Genomic DNA, 27,727 nt, shown 5'->3' on the forward strand with positions numbered 1-27,727 from the left:
GACTTATGAAAAGACATTAAATTGGCAACTGGAGTTCCATTTTATCTAGCCAATCTTAAGCTAGACAGCAGTACACAAAAATATTGACCTCATGGAAAGACACCAGAAAAACAAAGAAAAACCTACTTTGCTTCTTTCTATAGCAACTTTCCAAACCACATGACAGGTGAAAATGGGTTGCAATATTGATATAGGTGACACAGACTTTATTCTATGGTATCTTGAGTATGGGACTAATGTTCCACAGAGCACCACAGGCGTAGCAGAGGAAGATTCCCCCCCAGGTTATGTATGTGTAACGGTAAAGCATTCTCCAGAACTCAGGCCTTACCTAACCAAGACTGTCAAGAATTCCCTTGGACAGTAAAAAAGCTAAGGATCTTCCCCCTAATAAACACATTATAGAAATAGCCCAAATTTATGTTGCTTTATGTTCTCTGAGGTTTGTCTTTGACACTGTTCTGAAGAAGGTATTAATGTGAGGCAAAGGTATGCTTGATACTGACTTTTCGACAGTCAACTGTTTTTATACAAAGCAAGTCACCAAATGATTAAAAAATGCAAACAAAATCTCCTTGAGAAATGTACCCTCTTCATGACTTACACATGACTATTGTTTACAGAAACATTCAAAATGACAACATTCAAAATGAAATCAACTTTTTAACTTGACACAGAACCTTTTCACTGCAATAAAAAAACCAGTAGCCACAACAACCCCAATCTATAATTACCTGGTTGGTAGAAATTTGGTGAAAGTTCTCTGGCAACTGCTCTTGCAATATCACATTCCTGGCGAGCAGCCTGAGCAGCCTGATCTGCAGCATCAGCTTTAGCTCTTGCATGTGCAGTTCTGTACAAAATAGAAAACAGTTTATATGCAGAGGAGTCTTTTATGAGTTGCATCAATAATGTGAGAGCAAAGGACTACTGTCCTCAGCTAACATACACTATAGTATATAGCGCACTCTCATGCCCACTTGCTGTGAGTAACTGCATATCAAAGTATTTCAGAACCAACGCACTATTCCTCTCAGTTCTTCAGTCCTGCTCATCTTTGTATCACATTTACTTGTAGGTACACAGTTTACAGTCCAAGGTTATAATTACAATTTCTAAATACAAAAAAATAATAGTATCTGACCAAAACCTGGGATTATGATTTTAATACATGTTACCAGAACGTGCACAAAAGTGTACAGGTCAGACTGGGCCACCACACAGACTTCTAAACAGCGGTCTGTGAGACCAGGATACATGGTGCTCAAGGGGACTGTGGAATGCTATTACCTTTAAAACATTTCAAAGTTAATGCTCAATGCTGGGTGCCATGTAAAATTTTTTGAAGGGCAAAACTGAGATACGTTGGCCTAAAAAATTGAGAAATGTCTTCCACAATCAGACCATTTTGGAAAGAAATGGGATGGAAAATGTGTTTGATTCTTCAACAGGCATTTGCATAAATGGGGACTTAAGAGTTTTAAATTCTTGTAACTCACTGAATTTCAAATCCAAAACAAACTGAAAAGGCAACTTTTCTGAAGTCAAGACAACAGTTTGGAATACTTTCATAAAGTAATCTGCCCTCTCCTTCCACTTTTTTCCTTCTGCTATTTCTCAAAAAGCCTCAAGAACAGCTTGTGCAATACCTCTGATTCCAGACTGTGCAAACTGATAGTTGTGTTACTGCAAGATTGCATCACTGTTTGTCCCATCTTCCCTCCCCACTTCATTTTTTAAACAGTCATGTGTTTAAAAATTCCTGATGGCAGTGATCGCTCTGTGCCTCTACAGCACTAGCACATAGCCTAGAGCTATGAAATGGTTCATTAGAACAGAGGGGAAGCTAAACATGGCAAACTGGCAGAGTTTTTTGAGCCTCTAGAGACATTAATAACATTTCTAAACCAGATATATTAAATTTCATGATATCAGAAATTTTCTCATAACTTTCTAGTAGAAAACTGACAGTTAAGTAAGAAAAAAATTAGTTAAGAGGACAACAGCAGCAGCAACTTTTACCCTATGTGCCTGGTGATACTAATCGACAGCAATCAAATGAAAACTTTCGACAACTCTGCTGTAAAAATTCAGTTTTATTTTCAAGGAATAAAGGAGAGTTCTATGTGTTTTAGATGAAGCAAGAATTAAATGTTAGCATTAACCAGAATGAGCACCAAGAGATTAACAGTATGGCAGACTTTGCATTTCTAAAAGGATGTTTAATCCCGTAGGGTACTAGTATAAACACAGACATAAAAAACCCACATAGACAGTTTCATCTGTGGTGCCTGGAGAAGATTTATTTAAGTTACATCCTCCCTAAAATGTGTGTGGGGATAAATGTTGAATGTTATCTCAAAGCTTAGCTTGTCATAATTTACTGGATAAACATCAGCTCATGCTGCCTTCTCGCAGATCCCTTTAGGTCTCTGAGAAAAAAGATAATGAGCAAATAAGCAGTAACACCTTTGACTTGTACTCGGGATGGGGGAAAGAAACTGTTAATCAAAACAAATACACCATATAATCCCATATGTGTTCTGTGCAGTTCATGAATGGTTGTATGGTATGTGCTTGCTTAGTAACAGTAATCAAACCCGTTCTTTCTCTATAATCATTATTTTCAATTAGATGAGCTATTCTTAGCTCCTACATAATTATGTCTACGTAGCATAAACTTAATGAAGCAATCGTAGCACTGGGACATTGTTTTGTGAGACAATAATGTAGTCGGCACATAGATAAACTAGACACTGATCATCCTTTTGTGATGATAGAACAACCAGACTATTCCCATATAAAAATAGTCTCATACTATTGCCACCACTACAATAGACATTTTAAAAGCTAATATACTAAATGACCAGCATCAGGAAAACATACTGCCAGGATAGTACAGTTATTTATTGATGTCTGTGAATTTTCCATATTATTATATGCAAGAAGCAAATCACATATCCTGTCCAAGCATACAGTATCTATTAGTTAACGAATTAAATGGTGACATGAGCAATAACCTAGTGAAACTTTGTCACATGAAGCTGGGCAAAGCAAGTCACAGCAGGAAGAAGCCAATGGAATAGAAGGAAAATGAGCACTGCTTTCCTTGGCTGCCTTATCGTACACCTTTTTTTTTTTTCCAGCTTGCACTTCCTGCTATCCTGCCCCTTTTGTACTCACAGTCAGGAGTTCCAGCAGACCAGAACAGGAGCGACTGTTCAGACGCGAATGCTACCAACGCGTGTCTCAGTGACACACTTGAGCAGAGCATCAGTGCTGTACTGTCGCTGAGAGACAGCACAGCAAGATTAACTAAGTAGGCACAGGAGGGTAAGGCACAAGAACAGCGTTTACGCTCCTGAGCGGGCCTTTGACTAGCCAAACAAATGTGTGTGCATGTGGCTGTGCTGAGACACTTCCCTGACGGCCTCTTCAGCAAGCATCATGGATGACATACAGCAAATGTGAAAAGAACAGGAGGAACCGGCAGAGCCAGTGCTTCTGTACAGAACAGAAGCACTGTGTTTCGCTTGTGAACACAGGCTCTTCATTATTTGCATTATTTGCTATTTATCATCTTGGCATTTGGACGCTTCACTGGCTAATTTCAGCAATGTACATTTTATTATCTCAATTTGCAACTGTATATTCAGACATTTCTTTCAATTCCTGCATACTTAAAGTGACAGACTCAAATAATTTTTCTGTTGCTATATAATTTGCCATTTTTTTTTTATGCTAACTTCCACACTTCATTTGTCTCTCTGGTTTCCATATTACCTGCTTACAGTTACTGCTGCTTGGCACTACATTTTGTTTGTACTTGTTTTATTCTGCCTTGCAGTGACTGCCACACTATCAGAGTGTTATTATCAGAGACTGTGGAGAAATCTGCTAGTTTTGAATGATAATGTTTATACGAGAGAGCTATCACAGCAGGGTAGCCCCACTGAAATATAATCCATTTGCTCCATTTATGCTTTACACAGTTTGGGAAAGCTGCCTTTACGTTTTGTTCCTGGAGTAATTTTGTCACTGTAAAGTCTTGAAGTTTTGTTTATTATCAGTAATTATTCATGGATATTTAAGTCTATGATATACCAAGTCAAAATGACCCACATTTGAATGACCATCTACTTGAGAATTGGTTTTTTCCCCAGAGATCTCTACATCTTTCGCTGCAACACGAAATCTTTATGAGAACTTTTGAAAGAGAAAACTCAAAAAAATGTCTCCTTTCCTCTCCCCCAGCCAAGAAGATGACTGCAGTAGGCTTTGCATGTTGTTCCAGACATTCTCCAGGAAGGGTCAATCTGAAGTTTCAGCAGCAAAATAGAAACTATGCAGGGAAGTAGCCAGCAATCCACAGATCGCAAAACAGTATGGGAAAATAACAAGTGACATGCTTTGCAATGCTGCATTCAGGTTCTAACCCACAGCAAAGGCCCTTTAATGATTTTTCTTTTAGGTGAACAGGCAGTCCTTTGTAAAAATTCATTCCCAGCAACTGTAACACATAATACACATTACAAATTTTTGAACTGCCATGTGTTTTTACACGTGTATCTACTTGAAAGAATCATCCTACCATTAATATTCCACATGATGTCTCAAGCACGTGCTTGAAAGCTTTCAAACCAATATAAAATTGAAGTATTTAAAACAAAACCAGTTCATATTTAGAGGGACAATCCACCACAGCTAATGAGTCCACAGTGGTGGTAAATGCAATCAAGACAGGGACAAAATTCGGTTGTATCTGTGGCAGGAATCAAACTATACTTACATTAAAAAGGAACCCACAGCTATAGTTTATGCAGAGTGTTGGTATCAGGTGACAGCATATGGAGTCCCTATACCTACCAGTCTCTGTCATCAGTGAGTGAGGGCTCAAGGACCAATGGCTAACTGAATAACTTTGCTATTGTTAGAAATTTCATATCAGGATCTGATTTTGAAAGAAGCCTAAGCTTTCTAGACTGTGGGACAACTGATATCACTACTGATACTTACCTGTTCTGTGTTTGGTTGGTAGGTAAACATATACACATCATCTTAGCTACACGAGCACAGTCAGGGGCATCTTACAAGCAGTCTCCCTTTCCAGCAATACTACGATCAGATTTCTATCTACTTATGTCTGAAAAGTTCCTTGAAGAAGGAGTATTGAGGGCTGAAGAGCTTAAACAATGTTATCTAGTGTTCTGCAGCAACGATGCTCATATATAATGCCATGTGTCTGAAATGCATTATGTAATGTTCATCTAAATTTAAACCCTATTTAGAACTGTCCATTACCCTCCAGATCATTTTGTATTTCCATGGTATCCTTCAACGCACTTGTAATGCTGTCTCATTCAGAGTCAACTAAAAATATAAGCAACATGTTTACTTTGTTTCATTTTTCAGCTTTTATTAAACACAGTGATTCCAGCATAAAGCTTTCCAGAAGCTTGCCTTCTGTTTCTTAAAATGCTACTAATAATTTTCTGTTTTCTATTTGCCAACTATATGAAACATAATTATGTTGGTATCAAGTTATCCTAAATTAATAATCTTAACAATGTTACTTATTAACAGATTTCCATACTGTAAATAAAAATCAGTAAAGGTTAAACCTACATGAAGTTCTCAGAGGTATATTTAATTAATGACAGCTATCAGGTTTATCTGAGGAACGCTACATATTGTGGGTTACTACCCTTATCACCCCTTCTGAAACTGGAATTCTCTAAAAACAATCCCATCTTCCTAAATTCAAAAATTCAGTGATTCTTCTAGAAAGCAAAGAATAGTCTGTTGGTTTTTTTGCGGGGATGAAACTTTCCAAGGTTTTTACGTTTCTATCTATTGGAGGCTCTATTCTGCAAAACCAAGCTCTGATAAAATTGCTACAGAGATCAATAGCATTTCCAGGAAAAGAGGAGCTGGAGAGGAAGAGGAAAACTTTAAGGAATGATTCTTTGGTAGTTTAATTTTCTCCTTGCCCCCATTTTATTTCCATATTCTTCTGATATTATATATCAGTAATGAATGATAGATAATTATCTAGCATCTATGCAATTTTTAACACTGCAAGTGAGAGACTGGCATTTATCAAGTGTGCTAGGTTGTCCTCCTCAGCTTCTTTCATTGATATTACTGGGTGAAAACCAATATTCTTCTATGGTAGGATTAAAAAAATGTATGTGCCCAACTATGTAGAGCTACCTAAGAACTCTTGGCTTCATCACTCTCAGCAACTCATTGCTGTAATATACCTCAGAAGTGAGGGTAAGTCACTGAATACCAGCAAGAAATAGGAGTCTCAGAGAGGAACAGAGAGAGGAAAAAGACTGACTTATAGATATTGAAATAAGAGAGCTTCATGTCAGTGAGAAACTTAAAAGTGTTCCTAAACTACAGATTGAATTGACCAAATGAGATATATGTCCTCAATCAAGAAGTCTGCATTTAAAAACTCTTCAAAGTGCTTCACTTGTGGTTTGCTAGATTTTAGTTTCAACCAGATGCTCCTTCTTCATGAACTGACTTCATTCAGGAACTGGACTACCTTGATACTACCAGTAAAGGCTGGTGTAGTGAAGCATAAGCAGATATATTATGTACACACTGCCGGCACATTGATCCATATCATCTTACCTAATGGATTTTGCTTCTGAAAACTCCTTCCCAGCCTAAGTCCATTTCTCAGGTTTTTTTCAGTCCTAACTCATATTAGAAGAACTGAAAAAATACTAGTCTTTAGTTAACAACTCCCGAAACACTGAGGAAATTCCTTACAAATTGGCAAATGGCCAACCTGATTTCAGTACTTGAAAAAATAACCTGGGGGTTATGACTGGTGTAGCCAGATGTCAGTCTTGGGCATAAATAACAGCATAAATAAACTGAGTCTGCATACATAAAGATTTACAGGCTAATAGCATATTGTGCTATCATGTGACATCATGTTTTAACAAAGAGTTTTTCACCAAACACTTCACACACACGTAAAGGTTATGGGTCCTATACCTTACATAGATTGCCTTGATTTAACATACTCAGATTGCTTTCAAGGTTTCTGATTTTTTACCCTATGGCAACATAATTAAACAACAGCATAAATTACATGGAATTAATAAAGCACATCAAAATGGATTAAAAGCTAACTCTCTGACACATCTCAAAGCTTAATGCAGAAGACATCAAAGAAAAGGGTTGATATGTGCATTTTACCTTAGGAATTGGTTTTTGCTCCAGAGCTGTTTAATATTTTACTTATTAAAATGTCTCAATACAAGCTAAAACATACTATGTTAGAGTTGGCAGATTACACAGCTTCTGGATTCCAAAAAACTCCAAGAGGACAATTTACTGTAAGCTACAGTAAACCTAAAGTTTACTGTAACCTAAAGTTCAATGATAACAACTCCAAATCCCATTGCATTTAACTGTACTGAAACAGAACACTGGGAAACAAAAAATCTAGCCAATATGGGAGACTGTCATCAAAAGTAGCCCAGAAGGCATATGAGATCATGCTGGCTTAGCCCCACACACCACAGCAAAAGGAACGGTTAATGTGGTCTTTATACAGGTAGAGATGAAAATAAAGTATAACAGGAATTTGTTCTTGCTGTACTACATAGTCCAGAATCCATAAAACCACTAATGGAACAATGCCCAGCTCACCTATATCTCAAGAAGGAAAAAGAAATGTCAGGACCACAGAATAACAGAGATTCTAAAAAGACAAGCTTTTTAACTTAAACTTCTTGAGCCTCATATCTACTCATTATTGAATAAACACAGAGAAGCCACTTATCATGGTGTACACATAGATATCTGACAGTGGAAAATGGGAAAGACAAAATGGGGAAAAAACCATTTTCAGATAAAGACATAACCGGTCCAATGATTAGAAGCTGAATTTGGGCATAGTCCACCTTGAAACCTTTTGGGTATATATACAGAGAAAAAGACGGATCTTTCCAAGTTTTTAGGATTCTTTTGGGCAGTGTACTAAAAGTCATCTTTAATCCGTTTTCTCAGAAAAAAATGACATGGTCTTTTGTTTACAGGAAGTGAGATTAGATGATTTAGGGACTGTTTACATTAGGTGTTTCAGACATCTGACGTAAGTGCTCTGACCACTAAAAATAAGAAACTTGAACTATTTACACTTTGGTCCTCTGAACTGTGTGGATGTTAGACTCCTGCAGCGGTCAGCATGAGCATGGTCTGCTGTGCCTACAAATATATGAATAGTCTTATGGCAAACATCAGTCTATGTGGTTTTTGAGGGATCATCTGCCACCTTATGCCAAGATTCAGAACCTGTTTGCATTCTCCTTTAGACCTTTATGGTCCACATCAATAAAACCAGAACTGCTCAGCAATTCAGGAGTGCAATGTTACCTGTGCAGGGTTACAAGTTTCTGTAACTTACACTAGTCACATGTGTAGTCAGCAGTTCAGAAAGATTTTAGGTGAATGAAGGATAGCGTCCTGAAAAAAGAAGGTATTTCTGAAAATTCACTTTTAACAATTGAGATAAAGTAGCTCAACTTCCCTAGTCTGTCTTTCAGGCTCTCACTCTTGCTCACCTGTTTGGAAAAAGACTCAGATGCAGGTGTCTGAATTTAAAAAGTGGTTTTAAATTGCTGTTAAGCATCACTAGAGAAATTGCATTTACGTGGTACTCTCCCTAACCTTAGGCGTCCCACTAGCCTGGCATTATTTATGTGTATGCCAGATAATCTGCCCTTGGATAATGGAGCTGGCTCCTCCATGTGATGTATTCAATTTTATCCATCATTCTGTCAGGAGCTTGAATGAATGAAGTTTTGCTTTCATATTGATTGTACTTGACCCTAGCTAGCACTGGCACAGAAATCTTGAAGATGGCACAGTCTTCAATTTCAGCAAGATGAGCAGCATCATTTCAAGCAGAAAGCAAGTTTTCCTGTGGGGAAATTTACACTTTGGGCAAAATACACTTCTGTATACTATGCTTATAGGGTTTTTTCCCCATTTTTGCCAAAGGTGATTCACTGCCAGTATCTTTTAATGTCACTAAGTGCCAAGTACATCTAGAGAAAAGTATAAATCTTGATGTGCATTTGTCTATCCTGCTTTATAGGACAGACTACACCCTATCCTATTTTATTACCAAGTCTCCTCAGTGAGCAATATTCTCTTCCAGTTCCCTGGTCCCCTAATGTTAATTCCTGCAGACAGGAGTTTTTTTGGAAAGGGGTAAAGGAATAACTGCAAACAATTTGTTGTTTCAAATCGCCAAAGCCAATTACATTGGTTGACTGAAGAGAGCTTCTGAATCTAGCTGGAAGCATAAGAAAATAGATGCACACTTGAGCTTCAGCTGCTCTTGATGACATAGTAAAGTGAAGGAAAAAAAAAGGCGATAAATATGTTTCTCTTCCCTTCATTATAAAATATGAGCTTCAAGGAAAAAGAACTCCATGTAATAAGGATTCTGCACAGAGAAGACGAGCCTGCTCAGGGAAATGGGAACACGTGGACCATTGTGATAATTAGCTTAGAGAATTTCTAAGGTACATTTAGTGCATTGCACTTCCCTCTGCCACACTTTTTTTAAACTGTTCTCTAGCTGGGACAAATGAAATAAAATAGTAGGTATGACAACTATCACCAACACCAATATATGGCAGCTGCTATTCTAGACTCTGCGTGTAAGAAAGCAACAACAAATCGTCATCCCAGGGATACAGCTAGATGAAAAATAAGAAGAGCTTACAGGAATGTTTTTTCAATTGAAAACATTATCTTAATATTTTTCAGTGTTCTACTGATTTTTACCACTTTCAATTACTTGTAAAAATAAAAAAAAAAATCAGAAAATATGAAATCAAATGTCAATTTTTAGAAAAAAATATGTTTTTATTTATTTTTTGTTAGAATAATTCTAGTTAGAAAACTTTTGGAAGCTCAGGAAAACTATGTCAAACATCATCCTTGACAATGTCTGTATTTCTTAATCTCTCCTCTAAACAGAGTTGATGTGGTTTTTTAAGGATAAGATTTTTTTAAATTTTAGGGCAAAAAAAGTCCACAATGTTACAGATATTTTAGCAAAGAATACCAAAGTATTTGTAAAGCAAAATATATCATATAAAAACAGTATTTGATTTCTCTTCACATCATAATACATATAACTTGCAAGACACTGGCTGCATGAAAATTACATTACAGGAAATTACAGGAAAAATGTGAAAATTTTTTAAAAATTCTGTGGGTTTTGCTGGCTTCAAAAAATGTAAGTTAAACTCCACAATCATAAATACTTCTAGGAGTATGTTTCATGCTTTTCCTAAGTGACTTTGGCAGTCTGTAACTTACTATAGTTCTAGGATCTGAATCCAAAGACTTCCATTACTGTGCTTGATGGAGGCAAATATACTAAGAAAAAAGTCACAACTACATGTTTAGTGGCTTGATGCTTATTTGTCCAGAAGTTGTAGCATGCACATTTATTTCTGCCATTTTCTCAATAATAATAGCATGGAATTTAAATCTTCATAACAAATGAGAAAAGAAAGGATACATTGACCATGGAATAAAGTTTTAATTTAAAATAGTTTTGGGGAGGTTTGAAAAAATATCTTGAACATAATGGAAAACAAAATAATTCTTTATAAGACATAATAGTGCAATTTATGCATTTATAACTAAAAAAAGAATGTGGTGTAATTAAGCTCTTTAAATAATAAACATATTGACATGCATTCAAATAATCTGTGGCAATGTTGTGGGTTTTTTAAAGTCCTTTTAATATCTTTGGGCATTAAAATCTAGTGGGGAAACAAAACTGCAATATTTTCATCCTTTTAAAGGCATTAACTGTATGTGTTTAAATTTAATCTTTGTGTCCTTAGCTGTCTGACAGCCAAAACTGAATTTGGCATATCTTTCTTTGCATGGTTCATTTCTGTTTCTCAATCAGGTGCCAGATGTATAGAAAAAAAGTATTGATAGAAACATGTCTAGCAAACCATTCTGGGTTACAAATTCTTTGACATGTTTAAAGATAACTGTTAAAAAAAAATCACAGAAATATTTGAATAACAGAAAACACTGATATGTTATATCTGAACAGCTTAATTAGCAAAAGGTCTAAGCTCTCCATGAAAGACAAGTGTTCAAGTGTAGGGATGGTTGTATGTGACTTGACTTTTCTCCAGGCTGGCACAAATGAATCAAGCTGCTCATATTATACACTAAACATCAAGAGACTGAACAGTATAAACAAGCGAAGAAAAGACTTTGATGATCCTCCCATCTGTAAACATGTAATTCCTCTTAACTGAAGAGCACTGCAGATTGAAAGTAACATCAGATCATTTCAGACATAGAGCAGGTGATGGCTACTTCATAGGTTTTGTTATTTCCAGCATGAAGGAAATGCAAAACCTGGGTTTATTACTAACACAGTTAACAGCTTTAAAATATCTTCTCTCATATACATTACCCCCCCCCCCCCCAAAATGTATATGCATATATTTACCCTCTGTAACTACCTACAATACTGCCAATAACACACAATTTGAATAAACGACCAGCATGTCCTATCAGCTACCAGGAAAACTGAAAAAACAGGAACGTTGCTCTCTGCTGGTTCCCATAGGGCTGATGATCTTGCATAGATGCCCAAAAGGCTTCTGTGGCATCCAGAGACTGCTGAGAGTTCACAGCAGCCTATTTATTCCTGCTTAGAGTGGTCCTTGACTGCTTTGTTCAGCTGAAGTCATGCAGATCTGCACAGTAAGGTTGAGGATTCATTGTCGTATTCTGAAATATTTAGCAGTAACCACTCATGAGAATAAAACTTATTGCAGACTCATGAAGTCTACTGTTTTGAGACCCTCTGAACAGAGCTCGTCATGGTCTATTTGCTCCTTTTTTTTCCCTTACTACAGTCCTTGTCTTAAGCCCTGACATTCTCTAGTTCAATCCCACTGCCATGGGCAGGGACAAATTCCACTAAATCAAGTGGATCAAAGCCCCATCCAACCTGACCTTGAACACTTCCAGGGATGGGGCATCCACAACTTCTCTGGGCAACCTGTTCCAGCATCTCACCATCCTCACAGTAAATAATTTCTTTCTAATATCTAATCTAAATCTACCCTCTCTCAGTTTAAAACTGATACACCTCATCCTATCACTACACTCCCTGACAAAGAGTCCTTCCCCATCTTACCTGTAGGCCCCCCTTAAGCACTGGAAGGCTGCTATAAGGTCTCCCTGGAGCCTTCTCTTTTCTGGGCTAAACAACCTCAACAAGAACTTTGTCAGGTTGTGTACTGAGATAAGATGATCCTTCTTAGAGTCAAACAGATCCACCTTCACCTGAATATGTACCTTATTTTATGAATCACATGGGGAAACATGAAGGTCAGCAACAGGGAAGACCTCAGTCTTGCCCCAGTTCTTCTGCTGAAGCCTACATTGCTGGGGGCTTAAAGGAGGAAAGGAGGACATTCTTAAAGAGCCACTGGAAGAGCAGGGAAAGCAAACACATGCTTCCTTGAAGAATTTGATAATTCAAAATGATCAGTGCAAGGTAATTCAAAGATTATCCCACTTCACATAATTAGCAAAATAATAACAATAATACAAATCTCTCCCCCAACAAATGATAGTCAGAATTTCAGCTGTATCAATCGATGAAGTGTACATCTACTGAACATGAAATTTGACCTCACATTATGCTTAGGTGACAATATTTAATAAAATGTGAGGGTCTGTTCCATACAGCAGTCTTGCTGCTCTGGCACGAGCATGCTCTGGCAGCAAGTGGAGGTATATGGAAAATGATTTCTCATTGAAAAGGAGAAGTCACTTGATAACAAGTACAGACTTACTCTGCAATCCTATTAAATAAATAACACTTTCACTTTCTTGAGACAGATGTGCAGTGAAATGCCTGCTGAGATAAAAAAACCCTTTTGCTACAAAGTACAGCACTGAAAAGACTTGCTAAAGTACTTTAACGGGATAGTTTGCAAGGAATTCTGTGGAGCTCCTTCAACGGAAGTTGAAATGTGCTTTTGGCCGTTTCTTTTTCTAACGTTGTGCAAGTAAGTCCAGCTATAAAGTCTTGCAATTTACTCTTTTTCTTGAATGGCTAACCTGTCTAGTAGTGAAGAACTGTTTTGATTATTCAAATTGTTGCTGAGAAAATAAGATACAAAATGACCTGGTTTTGAAGGGTCAACATGGAAACTAGATTTCTACCTGACAATCAAGGTGGAATTCCACAGAATGGGCAGAAATACAAAGAAAGCTTTTAGGAGTTCTTAGGTCTACAATTTTCATGGACTGTAATCAGAGTTCATATGTGCAGAAATTCAACCTCTCTGTAAGTTTGTTAAAAGCCATCACTATGGAGAAGAATGATATCCTTTTCTCATGTTTAATGGGTTTGAATAGCAATTGAAACTGCAGGGCTGTTCAATTCCATAATATCTGGGCAGAAAGCATGCAGGTCACAACATGAATCACGGCACTATAGTTCTCTCTCATCACCTAGCTGTCTAGGTAAAAACAGAAGTGAGTTCCTTATTTTAAACACGTACATTTTATAAAGAGTGACAGCATCATGGAAAAGTTCAAGATGCAGCACCATTTATTGATAATTTCAGGTACATCATGCATTATCTCCATAGAAATACCAGAAACAATGAATCAGTCTTATACTTCACATGATATGATAAAATCAAGTATTACCAACCCACAAGTGAGATAGCACGGGGACAACTTTGGATTTTTTTAGGACAGGAAAGAAATGGCCTTTCTAATCTGTCTTGAGAAAATACATGGAATTTCCAGTACCAAGAAAGCATGAACCTCATCAATAGATCTTACATGAAGCAAGAAGGTCAATTTTGTTTGAAAAAGACTTCACAGAGAAAAAAATCTTTGGAGAAGGAAAGGAAATAAAAGCTGTCTCTGGCATGGAAGATTGAAACTGAATGGGCTGGTCAGGAAAAGTGGTATTTAAGGACCAAGCCATCTGAGGTCATAACAATTAGTCTTGAGGGAACAAGGCAAGATAGAGTCTGAAGGGTCATATTTTCTAGCGTGGGTTAAAAAAGAGATCTCTGCTTTCTTGTTAAATCTATCAGGTTGTCTCAGAAGCAAGAACATTGTCAAAGAAAAAGGAAGGCTGACTCCCACAGCAGCATCTCAGAAACATTTGGCATAAGACTCTGTCTGTGATGCTGGGACAATTCTTTTGGCAATTGTACAGTCTGTGTTAGAGAGCAGATCTGTCGATCCCCCACCGCCCAGGGTAAGAGGTCCCAGTTCTTTTGGTGAGTATACACCACCAAATCTACATGCTGAAGAACCATGAACTCTAAAAATGTCCCATTTCCTCCAGAGCACCTGAAGCTACACAGCTACATACTCCAGGCCATAAATGGTCAGGATATCCAATGTGTCCATTTCTTCCTGCAAAGCTACTTGGCTAACAGTGGACCCTTTTGTTTCACCAAAATCGAGCTCTTCGTTGTCATGAGAACAAGGTGTCACCCCACCCTATATGAAAAAATGATTCCTTGCCACCAAGACCTGGCAGTCAGCCAAACTGCTGTAGCAAAGCTGAGGTATAGTTTCCTCACAGAAAGGCCAAGTCATTTGGGGTCTTTGTCCTTAGGTGTGCTTTTGCTTGACAGAATTCCTCTGTACAACTAATACCACTTAGAAGGCTCAACTGGAGTCACTGTAAAAAATATTCAAGCTCTTTTTCTCGCCTCTCTATAAATTAGTCATGTCTTTCTTTGGCTGGTGCCCACTACAATGTTTTCATTGAATTTAGCAGTCACTCATTAATGTGGAAGATGACCCTGCATGAATAAGAAGCTGACGTGACTTCCCAGATGTTAACCATCCACATGTGCCTCAGTCTTTTGAATCTCCAGACACATTAACGATGTGCCACGAGACCCAATTCTTTCACATACACACTCAATGGTAAAGCCTCAGATCATGACAGGAAGAAGACTCTCGTCTCTTGTTGGTGCAGACCAATATCTAAAAGACAGTGTCTGAAAAAAAGTGAGATAGCAGTTGACTGGAAGACAGTTGAACTGCCCGCTCCCAGTCAATCCTAAGTATCACTCACAAGAAACTCCCATAAGATGCCAAATGGGCCGGTGTGGGGTAGAACACTGAGCACGGGGGAACAGGCCACTGTTCAGTGAGGAGGGCAGAGAACAGAGAACCAAACCTCTTCCAGGAACATTGTATAGATATATCGTGCACTTGGTACTACAATTTATATTTGGACTAACTGCTATCTCAAAATGAGCGATGGACCAGATTAATTGGCGCTATCTCTTTATCTGTAACTGGGATCAGTACTGAGACCCATACTGGAATAACTATGGCTACTGATATTCATGTTGGGAACACCAGTGGTGCTGCCATTCTGAAATTTTGTCTCAGTGGCGTATAAGAGTATCAGTATGTTGCTAACTCTTTATTATTCTGTGGTATTTTGCTGTGGTAGTTGGGCATTAGTCTGCTCAGTGGTGTACTTAATGGACACTAATTGCTTATAACAGAAATGCTGCAGCTTACTTTAAGGTTTGATGAGGCCATGAGCTGCTGTAGAAGACAGAGTTTCAGTCATGAATCTCACATATTGCATTCCAACAGATAATGGCAGGCATATGAAATATCTGAACATGCAGCTTCCCTAGCAAAAGAATCATTGACTTTTTTATCTTGTGCAGGGAAGAATATTTAGTTGCAAGGTGGACTAAATTTAAAGCACACAGATTCTTATCTGTTCAGTTTAGGAATCTCTGGGCAGTGGCATCCGAACCAGAGAATACTAGATCAGAAGACAGAATTCTGGATATTCTGGAAGGTTTTGGAAATGTTTGAGCTGAGAACAAGTATTTTCAATACCCACCACATTCTCTCACTGACAGTGAGAGGGAAATAAGGAAGCCTCTTCTATGCTATCCTTCTACATGGAAGCCTTATACATCTTATACTACGCTATCTTACATGGAAGCATGAAAAGGCTAAGCTAGGTGTAGGTCTAGAAAGTATGCTGCTATTAGAAACAAACAAAACAGCCCCCTAGTCTAACCTGCCTGAAGCATACACACACATGGGGTGCCACCTGAAGAAGAAATGCCATCTGGTGAGACTGGAGCATGATGTACTGCAGTGCTGCAATTGAATGTTGCTTCTGTGTGAATGAGATTTTTGCCAGTGTATATCAGAGCTGAATTTAGCCCTCTCGAGATAGGATAATTAAGCAAAGGAGAGTCCACCTCCAGCTAATTACTTTTCCTCCTACAATAACTCTGCATTAAATTGTATGCATTACATCTAACACAAGCTTTAAAAATTTTGGCAATGTGAAGTTTGGAATTCAGAAACTTAAATACATGTTTGCTTTTTTTAAAATTTTTATTTAAAATAGATGTTTGGTATCCATCTGTCCTTAAAGTAAACTAAAGAATAAAGGTCTGTTATTTGGGTCAATTAATATGGCATAATGTCTAATAAAGCAGGTATTTCTCTTAGTACTGGCAACATCACAACTAAAATTACTCAAAAGATTTTTTTGCAGTTTATACCTGCTTTCTCTTAATGTCCTTTGAAGTAAATCAACATATATTATCTCTAAAACTTTCTACAGTCCAATGCTCTTCATCTATTCTCTTCAGTGGTCTCTCTTCCTACACATGAAAATTATTCCAGAATAAGATTCAGTTTACATGTAAAATACAAGAGTTTGGAGTAAATCCATGAAGCCAACTGCCTTCTGCATCAAGCACTTTCAAACCACACTAGGAAAAGGCAGTTATCCTGAAAGTGCATGAGAGAATTTTTAAGTTAATCCAGGATATTTTATACGTAGAAAATTTTACACAACTAACAAGTAATTTAGCTAAGGCAAACAATCTCTACATTGGTGTTGTCGATTTACTTACTACAAATCAGATTTTTTTAATTAAAACACTTATTTTTCTTTCCTTTATAATGCTTTTTGGATGGAGCAAATCTAGGTTCTCACTTAGAATTTGATGGGATGAGAGGCTGTGGGACACAGAAGCAGTGTCACTAAGCTCAGATGAAAATATTTATGAAAGGTCTGACAGTTTTTCTTTCTGTCATCCTTCAGATGACATTTTTTCAGAGTGCTTAAGAGGAACAAAGCACATGTTGTTTAAGCAAGTTCCCTGAACAATGGTATTGCCTCTTAACAGTGTCAGGCTTATGTCAGAGAACAGAAATGTTAAAAGACAACAAGCCAAACAGGTTAGTAAGGAAATAAAATATGCTCAGCAGCAATTAAGCTGTGAAAGCAGCTAGCTGCTACACAGTGGAAAGACAGAAGAAAGTATTTGAGAGTAGCTGTAGAAAAACTGTGTCAAGGTGAAGAAAATAAAAATTACAAATAGGAAAAATATATCTTCACATAAATTTTACTAATAACTAAAAAATAAACAATGCATCTTAGAAAATTCCTTGGTACCCATATGATCTTTGATATGGACCATTTTTGTCTTTTTTCCTTATGAAATATGAAGGCAAGAAAAGCATTAAGGATAGTCTCTGAATTCAGGGGTGGAACTACATTTATTCAGACAAAACACTGCATCCTTGACACTTAGAATAGAAGACAGAATTGCAGTTCTTGACCAGGTCCAGAGAAATCCAGAGGGAAAGAAGGTTTTGGTTGGGTTTTTTTGTTTGTTTGTTTTTGTTTTTAAAGCACTGTTTATTATTTCTAGCTTAAACTGTTTGATACTATATGTTTCAGTCTATAGCAACAGATATTCTCTGGCAGACACCAACAGCTTCTTTGTCCATCTTTCCTTATATGAGTGGCAATGAGAGAACACTGTCTCATTCCCAGCACATTCATACTTAAGATGATTGAAACTGTAATTAAATTTGTACTTTTTTGCACAAATAATAAATTCAAATACGGAACTTGTTTATCATTGGAGCTGTATTTTCTAATCTGTTTCAACACCACTAAGAAAGAGGTTAGAATTATTGTTTTTTTACATATCATAGCCACAAAGTCTGTTTACCACTACATGCAGAAGAATGTAAAACAAGCTATTTGAATTAATGGATGGTAAAATAAACAGAATACTGGCTACAGAAAACAATTAGAATCTAGCAAGATTAAACAGGGCAACCTGTGTACACTGTCACACATCCAAGTGGAATGAGGAACAGTTATTTTACAGCCTTTTATGTGACAAATGTGGTTTTGTTTTGATTTTGTTTGTCTTTTATTGAACCATTTTTGTACTATACAAATGTGTACACAGTTTCAGAAACAACAGCAACTGAAGAATTAAAAAAAAAACCTATTACTTTAAAGGGAAATAATACAGAAATACTAGATGCCATGTGCACGGTCCTACTGTTCAGAGGATTCTCTTCTCTGGCTGTCATTTTGCCTGACTACATTTTTTTCAGGTCATCAAATTCCCAATTACATTCATACAACAAAGGAACACACTAGATCTCTTTAAGGGACTGTGTAGGACAAAAAACCCAGGTAAAGCAAGGCTACAGTTTCATGTATGTTTAAATCTGAGGAAGAGCACAGCTGAAAGGAGCTGTCTCCTCTTCCCTCAGTCTCAGCCAGTCATTCCTGCACTCAGATTAGTCCTTGTCTCACGTTTGCAGCTGATTCCTGGTACCGGTTCACTGGTACCAGGCTAAAAACGTACTTGAAACTACAGGCTTCAAGAAAGAAGTAAGGAAGTGAGAAGGTTGAGTAAATAAAGAGCTTGGTATAAAGACTACTCAACTATTTTTTTGGCACTGGGCACCTCTGAGCCTTGGGTCACTCTGCTCCAGCTCAGTGAGGAATTATTTCTGGTTTTGTAGGAAATGTTACTCAGGAAAATGCAACAACAAAACACGCAGCAGCTGCTTCTCTTTTACAAACAGTTTTTGCTCCAAATGCTGGAATTGTTTGTACCTCTACCCCAACAAAAAGGATCAGTACATGACAACAAAGTCTTTCTGTGGTCTATTCACATGACTGTGAAATACGTGCAAGGACCTCGTGCCTCATGGTTTGGTATATTCTTTTGCAGGTGCTCAGTTTGTGCTATCATACAGATTTGGTGATGGGAAATTAAGCAATGAGATAGCTCATGAAACTAAGATAAGCAGATTTGCAAACTAAAATGCCATACTGGATAAAGTTAGGCAAAGCAAACAGATACTACAAGAACGCTGTAATGGCTATTTTGGCTCCAGCAACTTTGCAATATGTTTTCTCAGTAACTTACATCTCATCCTCTGCAGCTGGAAGGAAATATGGCATTTCTCACTGTCATTAAGTACTTTCTGTCAGGCTACTTGCTGAACTGTGTTTTGGCCAAAAGGATTAATCCTTTGGTAGTCACGCAGTAAATACTTCCAAAAGATCTAAGCAATTCAGTGTTCAAGATAACTTCCCCTAGACTTAAACCGTGCAATGATATCCTTCTTACTTAAAATATCAATCCAATTCCTAGTGTGTCTCCATAGGTAACACACGATTGTACTATAACTCTCATCGTATGCTTTAAGAAACTGCTCTACTGAGAGATGATCTTTGACGTTATTTAGCAAAACATCCCTCACTGCAAATATAGGTCAGGAACATCTAATGGGAAGTCTGCCTATGGCAGCACAATATTTTCAGACATGAAAAATACTGTTTCATATACAGAATCCAAAAAGACCACTAACAAAGAAACCAAGATTCTTATTTACATTTTCATATATGACAATTAGGATGCTTTTACATTAAATGATAGACTTGAGTACACTCTTTAGGAACACTTCTCTGTTGTGCAGGTCTTCCTGTGGACCATAAAAGAGGTGATAGAAAACTTCATTTGAGACAGGTATGATCATGACACACAATTTCAAACAGGCACAAGTAATGCAGATGAAATATAGGGGAAGTTCCCCACCAAAAAATAAAATAAAAATACATTAAAAAAATATTTAAAATATACTGGAACATGAGTAAAATCAGAAACATAGAGTTGCCCATATGCTGTCTAGCAATGCAGGACACAACTTAATATGTTTACATTTTTAAATGCTTCAAATCTTACATGAAAAGGAAAGACTGATTGTAATGAACAACACATAAGTGAGTTTAGACAAATACTGTCTTTTAAAAGCATCGATTTAAGTTCAGAGAGGTTATTTTAAAAATCATGTTTATTGTGCTGTACCACAGTGTCCCACCTATGGCTCCAAGGCTTGCTGTAACATCTGGCCCACTTCCTGAAAAACCTCGTGGTAGTGCTGAGAGAGGGTATCTCTGGCTTCAGGGCAATATTTTGATGGCACAAATGCTCACTCTGCCCTTTTTCTTAACACAGATCTGTTGTGTATATGCATAGGACCACATCCAGAACACATTCATCTGTTTTGCCCTTTGGTGATCCTACAACAGGTCACCTGGCTTACTCTCACCACAGTGCAGGCATCTCTCTGCATTTCAGCCAGGCATACCGATATACACTGGAAGAAAATAAAGCAGTCCTGTGAAATTTTACTACAACTATCCTGTTTTTGTCACCTTAACTAACAAGCAACAAATTGCTTAACTGAGACCTTATTCGGAGATTTAGCGAGTTTTTCACATATTTACTACAAAAGCTTATAGTCTTTCAAATAATGAAAAAAAAAAAAAAAATCAACTGTACACACCAAAAATAAGCTTCCTTCAAGAAATCTACTTAAAGTTCTTGGCAGCTACATGAAGATTGTTTTAATGAGTGCACAGATTTCTATACTACAAAATTAGAACTATTTTGCTTACATTCACTGCATCTCGATGCTGATGTTAAGTCCCAAGACAATAACTCTGCAGCAAAACAATATTAACTGATATAAAAAAATTAATAAAGATCATGCTTTGCTTGCAGCTATTCAGTTGATGTGGAAAACCAGGTTATAGCTGATGAGATGGAAAGAACGATCACCATAGCAACAATTTACCACTTAACAATGAAGGGGGAAGGGTGCATCATCTTTTCCTACTTGCACATGTAAACAGTATTCGTTCAAAATTCTCAAGTTCAGCTATGTTATCTTGTTCTTTCAGCAAAATGGGCAGTGAAAAAACTGTGTTAGTACTACAGCGTTACATTCAGCATCATATGTTAGCCCTACTGGGCATGACAAGAAATTCAGTACCAGTAAAAGAAAATAATGATGATTTTAATTAAAAATCCTCCTTAGCAGCATAAGCTATCATGACCTTGTCTCGCCGAGGAATAAAATATCCCAGTGAAGTAGTAATGAATCAAAAATACAAATTGCTTGCTTTCAGCAATATAATTCATGTATTAAAAGAAAACCTAAATGATATTATCAACTTATTTTAAAATAAATCTTTTGGTTAAAAGAAATAAAGATTACATATGTACCAACACAACATTATCTATTGCTGCTCTGGCTAATTTAAAAATATGATTTAAGTGTGCTTTCCTAATCTACTAAGGAGTTGTTTGTTGTGTGTCATAGAAAGGATGGGTATAATTAAAATACACTTTAACCGTTTTTCCTGTGTCTGCTCCCCCTCTCCTCCCTGTGTGTACAAGAACACCTCAACTTCTGTAACTTACATCAACTTGAAGTTTGCTTCAGTTATCTTCAGTATTGTCCATACTGTTCAGACACATTAGGATGGAAAGAGCACAGAGAGAAACTAATTGTTCAGCAGCCACTGAAGTAAATTGAATGCCACTGGAGTCTTCATTAGCTGTTTTGGGTACACAGCCTCTGAGGCAGGCACTAAGCTCATCCACCCACTCATTTTACCTGGTTACTTCTACCCTATCTCTGCAGCACGTACACTTTATCCTCAAAGTGCCTTGGTAAAACAGGGAAATTTAAACTGCTCACATTTTCCACTACACGGGGATCAGAAGCAAAACATTATGAAGCTCAGCAATGCTGTGTTTAGATATGAGGAGTAAAAACTGTAATGCCTAGAAATAATTCTTAGATCTTTTCATAGTGAACGGGAAAGAATCTGATGTATGGATTAGGTACTGGGCAGCACATTAAACACCAGGAAGCTTAAACTTGCCTAAGGGAAATGCTTAGAGATATATTCAAAATACATTCTCTCATCTGGACTTAAGTGACTCTGTGATAATGAGTTTCAGGTCGTAAAAATTTTCAAGAATTTAAGCTCTGAATTCATGCGTTTAAATAGAGACGAGTGGCTTATGGTCAGTATTCAGAAAACATTGCCAAAGGCAGAATTTGCAGTACCTCCCATCCTTGGTGTCTCTGTTGGTAATTAGGACACTGAACCAGGAAGTCCAAAACCTGAATTGTGGGTGCCTGCTCCCACTTTGAATCTGTACTACCTGCATACCAGGAAACTTAAGCCTCCAAACTGAAGAGTTCTTTTGTAGAGATCAGATACTGCCTTTCTGTTTGAAGGTGGGCCACTCTGCTGCCCAGATTACAAAAAATAGTTGGTCCAAAAAGGAAGGAATAAAGAGGGGAATGTGACTTGAGTTTATATTAATGTACATAATTTGGGGGAAAAAACAAACAAAGAAAATAAGTAAAAAAACCCAAAGCAACGTTGCAACAGAAACAAGCAGGACCTACACAAGGGAACATTGCAGGGCACTAGCAACTTTATGAGATCACTTCAGTTGTTTTCCCCAGCAAATTTTTACTGCACCACATACTATATCTAGGACATGTGACTAAACTAGGAGCAGTGAAAGAAACATTCCCAACATTGCACTTAAAATACGGAGCCACAATAGAATAAAAGTCTTCAGGTAAATTGCCAGCGTAAGAGAGATTTCGGAGGAAGTGTGCAGAAAATAGAGCTTTTGACAGGTTATCCATGACAGTTATACCTAAAAATGATCCAAAAAGAGCAAAAAAGTCTTTTAACATTACCTATGATACACATAGAAAACAACTCGAAATTCAGTTACAAGAGAGTGCAAATCTGTGCAGAGCTGCTTAATTATTATGGAGACAGTTCTAAAGAGTCAGGATGCACCCAAGTACAGCAAAAATGTTAAAGGAGTTCTTAAAGCAATCTCCCTAAAAGGAGGTGCCAGACTAGTCCTGCTGATCAAAGTGCCTTAAGAAGGAAAAAAAAAAAAAAAAAAAGCTAGCTAGCAGTACTATGACAGAAACATAAAGAGGATTTTAATGTACGAAAGGTTTAATCACTTTCAAAAGCTAAACAAAACGCTACAAAAAATGCTACAGAAAAGAGACAACATAAAGCACTCATGAGTGTCAGTAGTATGGCTGCATGAAAGCGCCCCAGGGGGAAAGGGATCAACGGTGCTCACCCTGGCACACAAAAACTGCATGCAAATAAGTCATTATCTGTCATGGCACTCAGATATCCAGAACACTATAGATATAGATATGGCTGCAGTGTAACAGTTGAGATCTTCCAGAATAAACACAGCCACATTAGCTACACTTGAAGCCCGTTTTTCTTTTCAGGCAGATCAGCAGAGGCGTGGGAGAGGCACGGCACAGCACCTGGCTGAAGGACACGGCACGGTCTCATCTACATATGCAGACACTGTTCCCTCCTGCCTGGCAACAACCGGCTGCCCACCACTCGATACTCGGGAAGACAGAGAATAGAAAGGTGGAGAAAAATGCTTTTACTGCTTTCCTACTGCTGCTAAGTGACCGTCTCTGCCACAGAGCAATGGTGTCTAAATGCCCCACCGTGGCAGGGCAGGAACCGTGCCACCAAGGTGCCTGGCAGCGGTAGCCCCTCGCTCCACTACTCCGCTGGATACACAGAGGTAGTCAGTGTGCGACACACATGCTCATCCAGTCTGATGTTTCCCGTCTGCATTATTTCCATCCAGTAAATCCCTACCCACTCTCAGCTGTGTTTGAGAACTCTTGGGAGTCAGGAGTGGGCTGCTGTCAGCAAGACAATCCATCCAGCCTACTCCCAAGCCCTCTTGTTCAAGGACACTGAGGAGCCAGCTGCAGACAGGCTGAATGGTCACCCCCACTCCTGAGTATATTCTTAACACCTTCTAGCTTTTGCATCGCCAAGACTTTGGCACATGATCTTAACAGCGACAAAGGTAAAAACTTGAAAGTGAAATACAACCCCGAAAGAGAAATTCCTGTGGCAGATCTTCTTTCCCTCACCCCTTCTCACCCTGCATTTTCATGAAAGGACAAGACGCAAAAGAGGAGAAAGATTTAGAGGAACAGGTGCACATTGCAGCACCAATCTTATCAGGGTCTACAAATAAGCTAACAGAAATAGTGACAGAAACATAGAATGACAATGCAACCAATCTTTCAAAATGAACAAATTTAGGGCAGCATAAGCAATCATCTCCCCAATTCCCTTGGTTATTTAAAGCCTCTACAGTGGAGAAAACTTGCAAATTAGCCAGCCACCGCCCACCAAGGCTGGAAGGGACTACAACAGTCAGGCAAGGAAGTAAGGCTCCATAAAGGAAATGTCACCCTCAGAAATGCTATCTTACAGAAAAAGCACTGGATTAAACACAGAGAAGAAATTATTAGAAACTGTGGCATTTGTGTGAAATGGCAGGACAGTACACCAAAAACCCCTACAATAATTTGTCATATACTTAGCAAAGCCCAGCAGCAACCAACACAGCCACAAGCATAATTACTAACTAGATGGTGCTGCAGCTGTTTAAGTGCTAAAAAAATTGCTCAGAGACACAGGGAAAGAATCAGAGCCGAGGAGCAGACTACGACTCTAATGCTCCTACTCAGCAGAAACATCAGTATCTTTAATTGTGGCTTATTCGTTCGGGATGGAAGCAAAGAGGGAATGTACTGTGTTCATACACAATGAGGCAACGAAGGTGGTATTTGTGAGAAGGACAGGAAGCAACTAAGCTTCCTAGTTACCCAGGATGTGTCGACTGCAGTTGCTGACATTGCACTGCCTCTGAAAGGTCTGTTAATAAATATTTGCTTAGTATATTGTAACTTGAGCATAGGAGAGGAAAAAGTATCCCTCTGTATTAGCATACTACAGGCAACCCTCACAAACCTCACGTACTTTTCATAGCAAAGGAAAGAAAAATATTGTTCTTTCTTCTAGGAGGAACAGATTCTTCACAGAGGATACCGCTCCTGTACACATCTAAAACACTACCCAAGTTTCTTAACAATCTTCCCTCATAGCCCTTATAGAAAATACCAGGAGGCTCACCTCACAACATAAACTACTCCAAGCAAGCCAATTGTTTATACAATTTATGCTTTTTATCACAAAAGCAATGGGATTTCTTCTGGTAAATTCAGCTTTACCAGAAACAGAGAAAATATTTCAAATTAAGCCAGTTTATATGAGAAAATGAGGACAACCCACCATACATCTGGAGTGATTACATCTTCAGAAAAGTACATATCTGCACTAAGAAAACAGTCCTTGGCCTCTTTATTACACAGGCTATACGCTCAGGACCTGCCCCTCTCATTTACCACAAGCTGTAGTTGGCAATACATGCAGCAGAATATTCCACTTCCAGGTCCCAGGCCTAGTTACACAAAGTAGCACTTGGGCACCTATGAGAACCACTTTGGTGCCCAAAAGCAAATTTATATTTACAGCCTGAAAACTGCATCCACCAAAAGCTTAAAAGTTTCATCAGAGACAATAATGTACCTGAGCAGGTGTAAAATGTATTGGAAGAGATTTTTTTCCATCAAATTTCTTTTATTTGTTCTATGCAAAAAGACAAAGGAATATCAACTACAGTTTTGGAAGTAAAAATCTATTTTTTAAATAGATTTCAGTATGAAAGCTTTCAAATTGGTTCATTTTAGGAAGACGAAGTCACATCTGCACATCACAGGCTCTCTGCTTCTGGAGTTGCAGGATGAGCAGTTAACATTGCAACCTGATGAAGGAAATTCTGAATGGATGAACTACCACACGTGTGGGACTTCATTACATATAATATGATCCAAAAGATAAATCATAGCTAATGAACAGTAATGTTAAAATCAGCTAAGAAAAGTTTGAATTTAGAAGTCATTAGAAGAATGAAAGAATAACTTTAATGAGATACTGAAAATAGTATAGTATATACTGAAAATAGTATAGTATATAATGAAAATAGCCTCACCATAGCAAAGTTAGGTCTTTCATCTCAGCATAAAAATGTCTTCCCACAATTAACAACTTTTTTTCTTCTTATTATGGGCATCATACTTTGCCAATAACTTTCAAATTCTGATCTTCCCAGCAGAGGGACTGAAAGTTGTTTTTTTTCTGAAGATTAAATAATTCTTGGATATTTTCAAATATACTCGTCTGGCTTCTTAGTCACTTAATTCTGAAGTGATTATTAAAAAGAAAATATGATAGTGTGGGTGGGGTCAGGTCGGTCATCTCATATGACTAAACTTCCTTCTCAGAAGCATTTATTTTCTAGTTACTGTTGAATATAAAACTAGAGTGAATACAGCTCTAAAACACACTGAAGTTAAGCTTCTTATCAGTGCTTGATGTATGCCAAACACATCTGCCACAAAATGTGTTGAAAGTTGACACAGGATAAATATTTGTAACCAAGTACAGCCTCTAACCGAAGATAATGCTTTTCTTAAACTTCAGTGTAGACATGATGAACCGATCTTCTACAAAAGCTAATCATGTTGTCTCATTTAGCAATTAAAAAGACAGCTATTGAATGGTTTATTCTTTAAAGTTCAAGCACTATTGATTAAGGTTTAGTTTCCACGATATTATATATATATAAAATTAATAATATATTATATAATAATATAGCTTGCCAAACTCTTGCTATTATATATGAACAGACTTCAGGTGCTACAAGGCATGTTTGCCCGTTTTGCAGAGCCCTGAACCGCTTCAAGCTTTTTCTTTTTTTTTTTCTTTTTTTTTTAAAGTGAGACAGCCTTCATTACAGAGCCAGTACATTTGTGCAGTGTGAAAACAACATGATAAAATATTTATAAAGACTACATCTTTAAAATAACCAGAAAATGTGAAATTATAAGTCTGCATAATTAATATGATTACAAAAATTAAAATATCTTGAAAACTTATCTTTTTAATTTCCGAAAATATAATTCATTAACAAACTTCCTCAAAATAAAGCATCCCTGAATGACTAAAGAATTTTCATGGACTTAACATGTTTTCCTGCATAGCCACTACACTTAAATTCAGGGCTACACAGCTTCTGTACCTCTATGGACACATCGTATTACTTTTCATTCAGATCACGCGGGTGTATGATATTGCATCCAGCTCAATACTGGGGGTTTGCAGACACATTCTAGAAAACTAACACAGTATTTTGGGCACAGCCTTAAAGTGTCAAAAAGACAGCCATATAAAGCCACTTGCAGGAGCTATTAGACACATGGTAAACTGTCCATTACACTGTGCATCTACTGCGAACCCTTTGCACGTGCTCTAATGGCAAGCATCCCAATCAACTGCTTATTCTTTCAGTACCATTATCAGAGATGGATTCAGAGGACAGAAAGACATCTCTGTTAAATATATTGCATATAACAATGCTACTGAATTGTGAATTCACATTAGGACATTTAAGCTAAGCTACTGAATTGAAAAAGATGGATCTCAACTAAAATTGCAGGGTTTGTTTTTTTTTAAGCACTGCATTGGGTACGATGAAAA

At 37.6% G+C, this 27,727-nt stretch overlaps 1 protein-coding gene across 4 annotated transcripts in view; it reads right to left on the reverse strand.

The window, feature by feature from the left end:
* The window catches only part of JPH1 (junctophilin 1), an 86,615-nt gene that overhangs the window by 31,209 nt on the left and 27,679 nt on the right, over nucleotides 1-27,727 (reverse strand). For all 4 annotated transcript variants that reach the window (XM_049825238.1, XM_049825257.1, XM_049825230.1 and 1 more), the window contains exon 3: nucleotides 735-853. In XM_049825238.1, coding sequence (XP_049681195.1) covers nucleotides 735-853 — 119 coding nt within the window. The remainder of the gene's footprint in view (nucleotides 1-734; nucleotides 854-27,727) is intronic.

The sequence above is a fragment of the Accipiter gentilis genome, chromosome 2 (genome assembly GCF_929443795.1).
Source record: "Accipiter gentilis chromosome 2, bAccGen1.1, whole genome shotgun sequence".
Taxonomy (NCBI): Eukaryota; Metazoa; Chordata; class Aves; order Accipitriformes; family Accipitridae; genus Astur; species Astur gentilis.